Source organism: Elaeis guineensis, chromosome 5 (genome assembly GCF_000442705.2).
Source record: "Elaeis guineensis isolate ETL-2024a chromosome 5, EG11, whole genome shotgun sequence".
Taxonomy (NCBI): Eukaryota; Viridiplantae; Streptophyta; class Magnoliopsida; order Arecales; family Arecaceae; genus Elaeis; species Elaeis guineensis.
Window position 1 is genome coordinate 133064340 of NC_025997.2, and position 12968 is coordinate 133077307.

General features: G+C 42.7%; 1 protein-coding gene across 2 annotated transcripts; it reads left to right on the forward strand.

The window, feature by feature from the left end:
- Positions 1-1155: 1155 nt before the first annotated feature.
- LOC105046232 (DNA damage-binding protein 2) lies at positions 1156-10383 on the forward strand. Of its 2 annotated transcripts, XM_073258727.1 has the most exons (11): positions 1156-1623; positions 1976-2066; positions 6057-6184; positions 6402-6524; positions 6677-6765; positions 6854-6974; positions 8269-8360; positions 8719-8848; positions 8975-9223; positions 9491-9687; positions 9869-10383. In XM_073258727.1, exons 1-11 carry the CDS (start codon positions 1366-1368, stop codon positions 10080-10082), a joined length of 1692 nt encoding a protein of 563 aa, XP_073114828.1. In that variant the 5' UTR covers positions 1156-1365; the 3' UTR covers positions 10083-10383. The 2 variants fall into 2 exon arrangements, with proteins under 2 accessions (XP_073114828.1, XP_073114829.1); XM_073258728.1 differs by lacking the exons at positions 1976-2066; positions 6057-6184.
- The last annotated feature ends 2585 nt before the right edge of the window (positions 10384-12968 follow it).

Genomic DNA, 12968 nt, shown 5'->3' on the forward strand with positions numbered 1-12968 from the left:
TCCTTCAATAGAAATATATGGATTATAATTGTAGTTGCTGTAGGCCAGCTATTATAATAAATATGGAGAGTGAAACTGTGCATTGATAAGAAATCAAATATACGTGAAACCAAACATAGAGAGGTGAGCTGTGGGTTGACAGTGCGTTAATAACAAATCAAATATAGGTAAAATCAAATATGGAGAGTTTGAGCTGTGCGTTGACATTGACGGTCGGATTACGACCATCGTTGCTTTTGTCATTATGGTTGCCTAGCAGTTGGGTGGCGAAAATCCAAATTTAGTTGTTGGCGAGGGAGTGGAGGACGAAGACGATGGTAGAGACAGCAAGACGGACAAAGAGGTCGTGGGGGAGGGGGAGGAGGGAATGGAGGTGGGCGCCAAGGGCTTGGTCGAAGGGAAGGGAAGGAGAGGGGGATGGAAGAGAGTTTTTGGAAGAGAAGAAGAGGAGATAAAAGAATGGTGGGTATCAAGAGAAGAAGAATGTAGAGGGATGTTTTCATCTTTTTATATTATATAAATAATTTAATTGATGCTATTAATTTTTCAAATATAAATATATATTTTTTAAATTATCAAATATAAATATAATAAAAAAATCTCAAAAAAAATTTATAATTTATTCAAAATTTAATTATTTAACTTATATCCGTATTTGTATCTATACTTTTAATATATAATTTATATCTATATTTATTTCAAATAAATATCGATATAAATTTTTATATCTGATTAATATCTATATCAATATTTATATTCATCAGATAAAATAAATATGAATATGAATATATTGATTTTTGATTCGGTCTCATTGATAAAATTGGATTTGGGTCAGGATTCCTTCCTTTGGGCCCCAGCAAATGCAGAATCCGGTTTAGATAGGCAGGTCCGCTGGCCAACTCATTCTGGCCGGCCTTTAAAATACACAAATAGATCCGAATTTATCAAGGGAAGCCGGATTCGGATTCTCACATAACATAGTTGGATCTGGTTCTACAGGTTGTAAGTACAGACGTGGGCTCCGGTCAGAATCCGAAGCGTGGCCGCACCGGGGCCGCATAGGATAGAAGCATTATTCTGCATAAGATATAAAATATCATGCCAAATGTCCAGTCGGTTCCGCTCTCTCTCTTCTTCCCCCTCCGCCCCCCCCCCCCCCCCCCCCCCTTCACCCCAAACCTCCTCCCGCCTCCTCCCCCAAGAATTTGGTAGGATTTGACATAGATCTCCTAAGCCGCCGTCCGACTCCAAGCCCTCTTGGTCTTCTTCCCCGCCTTGCCGCTCCTCCGTCCTTCTCCGGCCTCTCTCTCTGTACCGCTGTTTCTGTCCGTACCAGTCCTTTATTTGACTCCCTGCGAGCATAACATGCCAAAGCTAGAGAGGGGGAAGGCGTCGTTGCCGTCTTCCTCTTTCTCGCCTGTCGTGGTCCAAATGGAAACCGATTCCGAGGAGAGCCCATTCTCCTCATCGTCGTCGTCGGAAGGGGAGGAGGAGGAGGTTGGTAGGGTTTCGGACGATGAGGATGAGAGGAATGATGAGGAAGCAGTGGAGGGAGAAGAGGAGGATCGTGCTAAGAAGAGGAGGAAGGCTCCCATCACCATCTCTCTCAAGAAAGTCTGCAAGGTACGACAAACAGCACTTTCCTTCCTTCCCCATGTCCATCCATCCATCTCGCTCTCTCACTCTCATCTCTCGTGGTTCCCATTTCGTAACCTATCGCCTCGCCCTCTTCCGCTTTCCTTTTACTCTATTTTTTTTTCAAAAAAAAAAAGATAAAAACAAAACGGCAACAGCATTTTCCTTCCTTCCCCAGGTCCATCCATCCATCTCGCTCTCTCACTCTCATCTCTCATGGTTCCCCATTTCCTAACCTATCGCCTCGCCCTCTTCCGCTTTCCTTTGACTTTATTTTTTTTTTCAAAAAAAAAAAAGATAAAAACAAAACGGCAACTTAGTGAGTGGAGTGGAGGTGCAGGTGTGCAAGGGTACGGGGCACGAAGCGGGTTTTAGGGGGGCCACCTACATTGATTGCCCCAGGAAGCCTTGTTTCCTCTGCAAGAGGCCTGGTACGTACGCTTCGGCTGTTCCTTCTTTCTCCCCAGATGGCCTTGGCCTGACTTCACCTCAAACTTTGGCTTCGATTTTAGCAATTATTTTCAGTAAATCTTTCTGCATGTTTGTGTTTTATTTTCATTAGACTCTGTTGGGTGGATGTCTGGTCAGGACACCATCTCCCAAGATCTTTCCAGTACCACGCGATGCAGCAGGAAGAAAGAAGAAACAAAACAAAAGAAAAAACAATCAAAATACGTGGATCAGCCACAAAAGGGCTCATCTCCACGGGGCATGCAAACTTCACTATGAAAAGAAAATTTTACAAGAGGGGACCTCACTCTCAACCCTTGTACACCCAATTCTCTCTCACATGAAGTTTTCCTCACAAAAGCTCTCTCTCTCTTGGAGACCTCCCTGAACCCCTGAAGAGCTGGCGACCGCTGTCCAGGAGCCTCCTGCTCCTTCTCTCACAGCGCCTCACGTCTCTCTCTCCTCTCGGTTCGTACGGCGGCGAGAAAACCGAAAAACCACCGCTCTCTGTTACCTCACAGGCTTTTTATAGGTTTAAACACTCTTTAAACTTGATTAGAGAGGGATTAGGAGTCCTAAACAAAGTCAAGAAACCCTCCTGACCGTCGGATCAAGATCGGGAGCATCCTCGACCCTTAGATCGCGCTCCGGTCCACGAAATAGGGCCGTGGACCGCGAGAAACACGTGGGAAACGCCCACGCGGTCCACAGGCCAGGCCGTGGACCACCCGGTCCACGGTGGACCGGGGCAAGGGCCAGCAGGCCCGCTGGCCTGGGCCGGCCCGCGCGCGCGGGCCTGGGCCGCGCCTGCGCACGGGCCTGCGCGCGCCTGGGCCGCGCGCCCGCCTGGGCCGCGCCTGCGCGCGGGCCTGCGCGCCTGGGCCGCGCGCCCGCCTGGGCCGCGGGCCCCCACCGCGCGGGCCTGAGTCGCGCGTCCCGCGCCGGCCTGGGTCGCGCGTCCCGCGCGCCACCGCCTGTGGCCGCGCCGCTGCCGCCCGCCGCCGGTCGCCGGCGGTCCTCCGCCGCCTCGATTGTCGTGCCGACTTCAAAAGCTCGTATCTCCTCCATCCGAGCTCCGATTCAGGTGATCTTGGTCTCGCTGGACTCCGTTTTTCGCCGCGAACCTCGCTGTGGGCTTAATGTGGGCTGAATCTCGAGGCGTCAAATCCTAACAATCTCCACCTCGACTCGATATTCGGCCTCCTCCAAACTCCGAGAGCTTCTGGATCTCCTCGCCCCCATGTCCTGGGGTAATCGCCTGCTAATCATGGATGGGCAAACATGGGAGTCGAGCCAGGCTGCTCGATCCCATCTCCGTCGTATGCTGTGCTCTTCCTGACCTGAGACCTGCTTGGGGCATCATCCTGCGGCAATAGGAATCTTACCTTGCGACGTCGCCTCTCATCCTCTCGAGTCTCCTGTCTCGTGCCCGATCCGCCTCCTGGAGCTCCACCTCGCTCTGGGCTCCACCTAGCACCCGATGCTCCACCTCGCAATGGGCTCCCTGCCAGGTAATAATGTCCTCTGCTCCCCTTCTTCCCCTCCAGTACAATCCTATCGCCGCGTAGCACCCTCAGGATTCCTCCACCAGCTACCGTCCTGTAGCCTCTCGAATCCAGTCTGCTAAGTGAGATAAGATTCCGCCTGAAATCGGGTATGTATCGGACCTCCCCCAATCTCCTCACTGCACCGTCATGTGTCCTCCAGCTGACCGTCCCAATGCCTCTGATCGCACAGCTCGATCTATCCGGCAGATATACAGTGCCCTCACTGTTCTCCAGGGAGTCAAGCTGCTCCTCTCTGCAACATACATGATAGGGGCATGCAGAATCTAATATCCACTGCTGGGAAGAAGTAGATACCTCGTCAGATATCTCTAGGACATCTCCATCTGAATCGCTGCCGGCCGTCGTTACAGCAGCCACCGTCCGATTTTTCAATTGAGGGCAATCTCTGGCTAGATGCCCCAACTCCTCACATCGGTAACACCTGGTTTTGCTCAAGTCCCTCCTGGACTTAGACCGCCCTCGTTGCGATCTCCTGTCGCTCCGTCTACCGCCTCCTGCACCTCCAGAAGCCACCAAAGCTGAGCTATCGCCACCTGAGCTCGAAGCTGGGTTCTCCCTCCTGAGAACCTCGTTCTGGAGTATCGCCGCGGTGACTTCGTCCATCTTGATAGTGCTCTTCCCCACTAGAAGAGCAGTCACCAAGGATTCGTACGAAGAAGGAAGCGACGCCAGCAAAACCAGCGCCCTGGTCTTCTCCTCAACGTTCTCGCCAACGCTGAGAAGGTCGGTGAGGATCTTCTGGAAGTGGCTCAAATGCTCTTGCACGCTCTGTCCCTCAGTCATCCGCAGTTGGTAAAACTGCCTCCAGAGGAAAAGAGTATTGGTGAGAGACTTCGCCATGTACAACTCCTCCAGCTTCGACCACAGCACCGTCGGGGAAGTCTCGCTCAGCACATGGATCACCACCTCATCCGCCAGGTACATGCGGATGGTACTCACCGCCTGCATCTGTAGCCGTTTCCAATCCCGCACTTCCATGGTGGTCGGCTTCTCATCGCACAAGAGAGCTTCGATCAACCCCTGTTGGATGAGTACGTCCTTCACCCTTGCCTGCCACAAGGAGAAATTGCTCTTACCATCGAACTTGTTGATCTCCATCTTGATTGTTCTTGTTTTCTCCATCTTCAGTCTTGCTCACCACCACTGCAATCTGCGTCCTTGTACCGCCTTGCTCTGATACCACTTGTTGGGTGGATGTCTGGCCAGGACACCACCTCCCAAGATCTTTCCAGTACCACGCGATGCAGCAGGAAGAAAGAAAAAATAAAACAAAAGGAAAAACAATCAAAATACGTGGATCAGCCACAAAAGGGCTCGCCTCCACGGGGCATGCAAACTTCACTATGAAAAGAAAATTTTACAAGAGGAGACCTCACCCTCAACCCTTGTACACCCAATTCTCTCTCACATGAAGTTTTCCTCACAAAAGCTCTCTCTCTCTTGGAGACCCCCCTGAACTCCTGAAGAGCCTGGCGACCGCTGTCCAGGAGCCTCCTGCTCCTTCTCTCACAGCGCCTCACGCCTCTCTCTCTCCTCTCGGTTCGTACGGCGGCGAGAAAATCGAAAAATCACCGCTCTCTGTTACCTCACAGGCTTTTTATAGGTTTAAACACTCTTTAAACTTGATTAGAGAGGGATTAGGAGTCCTAAACAAAGTCAAGAAACCCTCCTGACCGTCGGATCAAGACCGGGAGCGTCCTCGGCCCTTAGATCGCGCTCCGGTCCACGAAATAGGGCCGTGGACCGCGAGAAACGCGTGGGAAACGCCCACGCGGTCCACAGGCCGGGCCGTGGACCACCCGGTCCACGGTGGACCGGGGCAAGGGCCAGCAGGCCCGTTGGCCTGGGCCGGCCCGCGCGCGCGGGCCTGCGCGCGCCCGGCCTGGGCCGCGCGCCCGCCTGGGCCGCGCCTGCGCGCGGGCCTGCGTGCCTGGGCCGCGCGCCCGCCTGGGCCGCGGGCCCCCACCGCGCGGGCCTGGGTCGCGCGTCCCGCGCCGGCCTGGGTCGCGCGCCACCGCCTGCGGCCGCGCCGCTGCCGCCCGCCGCCGGTCGCCGGCGGTCCTCCGCCGCCTCGATTGTCGTGCCGACTTCAAAAACTCGTATCTCCTCCATCCGAGCTTCGATTCAGATGATCTTGGTCTCGTTGGACTCCGTTTTTCGCCGCGAACCTCGCTGTGGGCTCAATGTGGGCTGAATCTCGAGGTGTCAAATCCTAACAGACTCCTATATGCTTGATTAATCCGTTTACCGGCCAGTCGGTCACAATACAATTCCTTTTTCTTAAAAAAAAATACTGATATATGTGTTGCCTTTTTTTAATCTTCTTCTCATTTTCCTTTCTTTTTATTTGGAGAGAGAGAGATATCTTGCCTCCTAACTGGGTTCGATGATCGGAAATTATAGGCCATACGACGATGTCTTGTCCTCACCGCGTCGCTATGGAGCATGGCGTCATTCCAGCCCCCCGAAGGAACGCAGACACTTCACTGGATTACATCTTCAAGCGCCAGCTGAAAGCTAAAATTCCAATGGTACGAACAGTTTGTGTCATTTATGCATGTTATTCCTTCCTTTGTCCGTCTAACTGGCGATTTCACGGACAAGCTGTTTGGTTGAATTGTCCTTCGTGGATTTTAAGCCGCCTGCTATCAAGAAAACTGGCAACATCTTTCTTCTGTCTCTCTCAATCTACATGACCAACATTGGGATTCATTCATCTCAATGTTCACATTGATGCTTTTTGTGTAGATCAAGCCAACATTTGTCATCCCTGATCACTTGGACTGTGGAATAATCAGATTCCACAGCAGGCGTGTGACATGCTTGGAGTTTCATCCAACGAGGACTCATGTTCTTTTATCGGGAGACAAGGTATGGCATCCATGGTACTATTTAGTTTTATAGCTTAAATTAGGAATTTTAGTGTACTGGAATTAAAGGAAAGGGCAGCTTGGCATCTAGCTGTATGCTCACGAGCAGCATCACTATCATACCTTCTATTTTCCCTTTAAATTTTGAAACAGAAAGGGCAGCTTGGCATCTGGGATTATGGTAAGCTACATGAAAAGACGGTTTATGGGTCCATACACTCCTGCATAGTCAACAACATGAAGTAAGTCTGCTCTTCATAGTCATGTTCCTATATTTATTAGTTTCTGAAGAAGGGATCATTATGCAGTTAATATATCTGTCTCCTTCAGATTCAATCTAGAAAATGATGGAGTACTGTATACATCATCATCAGATGGGACGGTCAGATGCACTGACTTGGAGACTGGAACCTCATTTTTCTTGTTGGATCTTAATCCGGAGGGATGGAATGTAACTTCTTTTTCCGTGAAATTAACCTGGATCTTATTCTTATTGTTACATACTGTTTCATCTGCACCGAAGACCATTACCTTTCTAAAGTTCTTTTCGTTTTTATTTAATCATCTTTCAAGAATTGGCCCATGCTCAACACATATCCTGTGACCAGCCTCAGAATTCATTTGAGTAGTAGTAATGCATGATTTTGTCTAATGCTGTAAGCCAAGTACATTCTCTTGAGTCTATATTCATTATTTTGTGCAATTAACTATTGAATGTTTTGATTCTGTACTGGACTTGTAAATATTTGTGTTCCTTTTTGCATCATTAATTTTTGGGTCTCGTTTTTTTCTCATCCAGGTTATTCGGTGATTAAATTTGTGTAAGCAATTGCAGGGCATGCATTTCTCTGCCAGCATCTATATCTATATCATCTTATGCATTAATCATCTAATCAGCACATTTAAAATATTCCCATCAAATATCTTTTGATCATTTTTGAAAACCTTGTGGAGCAATATTGGAAAAATTTTATCTAATATTTTGGATATTTGGTGCCCTATTAGGTTGATATGAGTTTTTCCATTTTCTTATTGTGATGTAGCATATCAATTTCCACCAGTCTCCAGGATTAACTGGTCATAGAAGGAACTGTGCTGCAGGTTGGTGGGCCAAAATTAACAGAGAGTGCAAGTTTTTTGTGGAGGAGGGGGGGGGGTGGTGGGGTGTGGTGTTGCTGTAAAGGATAAGAATGAAAAAATGGATGGCTTTGGATCCATCATTGAAGGTACCTGGAGTGAACAAAGGGAGATGAGTTGAATCTTTTTTTTTTATATAAGTTTACTAAATGGCCTCACCTCATGATTTTTACTCAGGTTATTTCAACACCATGAAGTATAAATATATCTGGACATTTTGTTTTAAGGTGGATTTATTTCAAGGTTTTTACTAATGAACTATCCTAAAGTACATGATGTCTTAATTCTGCTTTTTTTTTTTTTCTTTTTTTTGATTGTTCTTGTTTAGACTGAGCTAGTGCTTGGTTCCAGTAATAGCCAAATCAGGAATAACTTAGGACTAACAACAAGAAAGTTTTTGGTGTTGTCACACATGTCAAATTTATGGACATTCTTTGAGTTATGACTCTAGAAAGGTGACGGATTCGCCATTCCCTAAAACCAATGGTTGAGGTTGTGAATTTTTTTAAGTGTTCTTGTGCTTGTGTAAATCAATATTGTGGTTTCAGTTAACTACCTGAACTATTGGAATGATGACATCATAAGCCTGAGTTCTGCTTCATTTTTAGGGCCCTGCAACTTGGCGCATGCTGTATGGTATGGATATAAATGTTGAGAAAGGCCTTCTGCTAGTGGCAGATAACTTCGGATATCTTTACTTGTGAGTATCTCTTCTTGTCTAGTCTTCGAATACCCTGCTCGTCATTCCAATAACTTTTCACTTGGATGATAACCTGCACTGCTGGTAACCCTTTTTCCTTCTTTCCCATCATGCTGTAAACTTCCTTCTGCATAAAACTATCAAGCAAAAAGAGAAATATGATAAATCATGTGATATGTTGCACCTTGATCTTGCGGGGGAAAATGTCTGATGATGTGTTTCTGTTGCTAATATGCTGATTTTATATAGAGTCCGATATTTGGTTGTCTTTGCTTGTCTAGCTCTTGCCCTTTGTTCCACCAAGATGCATGTTTCTCTCCCTTGTCTTGCTATAATTATTTTCCTTTATTATGGAAAGGGTTGATGGACGGTTGAAGACCAGAATTGCAGGACCAATTCTAATACATAAGAAGGGTAGCAAGGTTGTTGGGCTTCACTGTAATCCTGTTCAACCAGATCTTTTTCTAAGCTGTGGAAATGACCACTTTGTGAGTTTCTTATTGTAATGGGCGACAGTGCATCTATTTTATTTCTGAAAACTGTCTGTATTTGGTCAGCACTGTTTATTTTTGCTGTTGAATTGTTACTTCTTTCTTTTCATGACTGATGTTTAGGCACGGATTTGGGATGCTCGCCGGTTAGAAGCTGAATCTTCACTTGCCAGTCTTGCTCATGGACGTGTTGTGAACTCAGCATATTTTTCACCACTGACTGGAAATAAAATCCTGACAACATCTCAAGACAATCGAATTCGAGTGTGGGATTCTATCTTTGGCAATTTGGAATCCCCAAGCAGAGAGATTGTCCACAGCCATGATTTCAATCGTCACTTGACTCCTTTCCGAGCTGAGTGGGACCCAAAGGTGATTCTCTTTATAATTCTAATGAACATAATTTGTGGATTTTTAGTGGGACTCATCGACAGATTGCTGGAAGCATTTGCATCGGCTGGAGGGTTAACCTAGATAGTTTATGAAATATAAAATTGTTTTATGCTTTTTAGTCATCCAAAATTGTTTTATGCTTTTTAGTCATCCAAAATTGTTGGACAAGGCACTGGCATGCTTGTAAATCTATACAGCAATTTACTTACATGCATCTCAACCATTAAAGTTGACAACCTTGTACAGGATCCATCAGAATCTCTTGCAGTTATTGGTCGTTATATAAGTGAGAACTATGAGGGGGTGGCATTACATCCCATTGATTTTATAGACATGAGTACAGGGAAGCTTGTGGCAGAGGTGATGAACACAGACATAACAACCATCAGTCCTGTGACGAAGCTACATCCTCGAGATGATGTCTTGGCATCAGGGAGCTCAAGGTTGGTATCTTTTATGGACTTCATGTTTTGTCTCATTAGTGATTCGAGCGATGTTCACACTGTTTTGTCTTTCATATTTTGATCATTAGCAATTAGTCTATTGAAGAATCTCTCTCTATCTCTGGATCAACCAACTCATCTTTGTTAAATTCATTTTATACAAACCTGTTACTCTTTGTAGGTCCCTTTTCATTTGGAAGCCAAAGGGGGGTAAGTCTCCTGAACAACAGCTGCTTGAAGGGAAATCCAAGAAAATCTTTGGCAGGGTTGAGAAGAAATCCAGTGGAAAGCTTGATGGTGAAAGTGATGATGATTTTGATTTCTCTTCCAAGGAGAAAAAACTCAGAGCCAAGAACTTAGAAGGTAAATATTTAAGTGGTCAGAAGAAGGGTTAGCCATAAGCTAAAGTTTCTAAACTTCGAGTTTTAACCCATTTTGCGTCAACTTCTGGGTTACTATAGAGAACTGGCATAGTTTTGACAAATCTGGTGGTTACAGCAAGCATTGTATGATTCGCACCCTGCGTTCACTTAAAATTGGAGTTGTGACATGCTTTGTAATTTCATTTTGTCTTAATTGTAAATATTTGGCTTTTATGTCGACTCTTTTCATCGGTTATGAGTTGTCCCTGTTTTCGGACATCAATGGTTGTCATAGTCTTGTGAAAGGAAAAGGCTTTGTATATTTGGCTCTAAATGCTTTCTAGTGAATGTTAGTAATAGAATTTTAAAATAAAATTGATACTATCGAACATGATTATGTGTGTTTGCATGTAGAGGGAGGCTGGGGGGGTGGGGGGAGGGGGTGTAGAATGCATTTGAGTATATTTGACCCCAAATGCTTTGTAGCGAAAGTCAATAATTTATTTTAATAAGCTTATTGTACGGTGCAGTATCTTCATTTGAACAATAGTTTAGAAGCATCCAAATAGTTGAAGTTTAATATGCATTTGTTTTAAAGTATTTAGATCAAGTTTAATAATTTAAATTTGTAAATTATAGCGTTTATAACATATTTTAGTTCACTAGCTATAATTTTATTTCCCATTTTGTGCTTGAAAACAGGCGGTTTTAGTCTATAGGTACTATATAAACGGGGAACTAGGAATAAATTTTTAGTTCTAGTTTCAAATTAAAAATAACTTCTTAGTCCAGTTTCAATTAAAAATAATTTTTTATTTCAAATATAAATTAAAAATAATTTTTTATTTATGATTGAAATTATTTTTATATTTTTATATAATAAATTAGTATTTTTTTATAATAAAATAGTATTATTTTATAACAAGACAGTACTGTTTAATAATATCTTTATATTACAATAAGATAATATTATTTTATAATAAGATAGTACTATTTTATAATAAAGTGATACTGTTTTATAATAAGATAATATTATTTTATAATATCTTTAAATTACAATAAGACAGTATTATTTTATAATATGACAGTACTATTTTATAATATATGACGGTATTCTTTTACAATAAAGCAGTATTACATTATAATAAGATAGTATTATTTTATAATATTGTAGTATTATTTTAGTATTGTTTTATAACTGGAAATGCAATTTGATCATTTTATGTCATTTGGAAAGCTGCTTTTAATTTATGTTTGGAATGAGAAGCTATTTTTAATTAAAACTCAATTGGGGAGTTGTTTTTAATTTGAAACTCTAATAGGAAGTTTTCATTAGTTTATCTCTATATAAATCATAGATTATGGTTAATAATATCATCTTTCATTTAGGGGGTTGTATAGTTAATTTTGACTAAGAGGCATTTGGGATCATATATATATATATATATATATATAGAGAGAGAGAGAGAGAGAGAGAGATATTAGAATCAGATCCATTGAATTTGGACTCTAATCCAATCAGATCAAATTTTTATAATAGAAGTTCTACATCAACGGTCTAAGTCATTGAATGTGATTTATTATCTTAAAATTTTTTGGATACAAAAAATTATATGACTTGAAAACTTCTAGTCTATACATCAAGTAGTCAAAAATTAGACAGCATGAATAAAATTGAATTAGATGTATTTTTTGATTACTTGATACATAGGTTAGGAATTTTTAAACCATATGATTTTTTGTATGTGAATAGTTTTGAGGTAATAGATTACATTCAATAGTTTGGATCATTGACGTAGAATCTTCATTGTCCAGTTTTGATCTTACCAGATCGAAGTCCAAGATCGATCGACCGTACCCAAGTCTACCCCTATATATATATATATATATATATATATATATATATATATAATTGATCATGATCTATACTCCAAAATATTTAAAAATTAAAAATTACATATTTTGATAGTCTTGGTAATTTCTAACCTATGCATCAAGTGGGTATAAAAATGAATGGTTAAAATGATGTGAGATCGTGTTTTGTTATGATTTAAGCATCTAAATCCATTAATTTTCAATCTATATATATTATAGCATATAGATTGAGATCAATAAGATATAAATATTTAATTCAAGCATTTTATTATGTATTTTTACATACTAATGTAATAGAAATCATCCATTTTTGAATCTATATCATGCATAAGTTGGAGAACACCTAAATACACGGCATTTGGTATCTAAGAATTTTGGTTGTATAAATCATGATAATGGCGGAGATATTTGATTTGGATATCTAATTATTGTTTTGGACTCCAGAGAAGTAGATATGCTCTCCTTATAAGAGAAGTGTCATATATCCTTATATGTAAGTGTGTATGTATGTGTATGTATATGATCAAATTATGTTTGGAAATATGGTAGATCCTTTGTACGCTCGAGAAGACAATCATTTGGATGGTATATAAAATTGGTTTATTTGTGGGCTAGGATGGTGCAAAAAGGGTACATTGATTGTTGAAAAGGAACTCCAAGTATAGTTGTGTGCTAAGCCAGCCAGCCAGGTGCTATTGTCATGGAGTCTTGGAGGTAATCTTACATGGTAAGCTTTTTAAAATGCAAGAAAGTCTGTTTTTATAGGGGTTTGGAGAGAGGGTGCAGCGTGCCAGTGCTATTGCAAATCCATACGGTCAAAATTTATAAGTGCAATTGTGCAAAGCACATTATCAAATATACGTGGACATGCAAAGTACATTGAATGCACTCCAGAGTTTTATTATAAAGCAGATATCAAAAGTAATATTGCATAACTGTATTCGACTATATTTGTTAGAAGGGGAAGCCACAAGTGAGGGATATGTTGAAGCAACGTGCATCGGATTGGATCGATCTAGGCTTGTGATCTAATATCTAATTTTT

What these genes read in the sequence shown, in the direction of transcription:
- LOC105046232 (XM_073258727.1), top strand. Translation starts at nt 1,366, where the DNA reads ATGCCAAAGCTAGAGAGGGGGAAGGCGTCGTTGCCGTCTTCCTCTTTC. An exon ending in CTCTCAAGAAAGTCTGCAAG is followed by an intron (nt 1,624 to 1,975) that starts GTACGACAAACA and finishes GTGGAGGTGCAG; the next exon opens with GTGTGCAAGGGTACGGGGCA. An exon ending in GAGCTGAGTGGGACCCAAAG is followed by an intron (nt 9,224 to 9,490) that starts GTGATTCTCTTT and finishes AACCTTGTACAG; the next exon opens with GATCCATCAGAATCTCTTGC.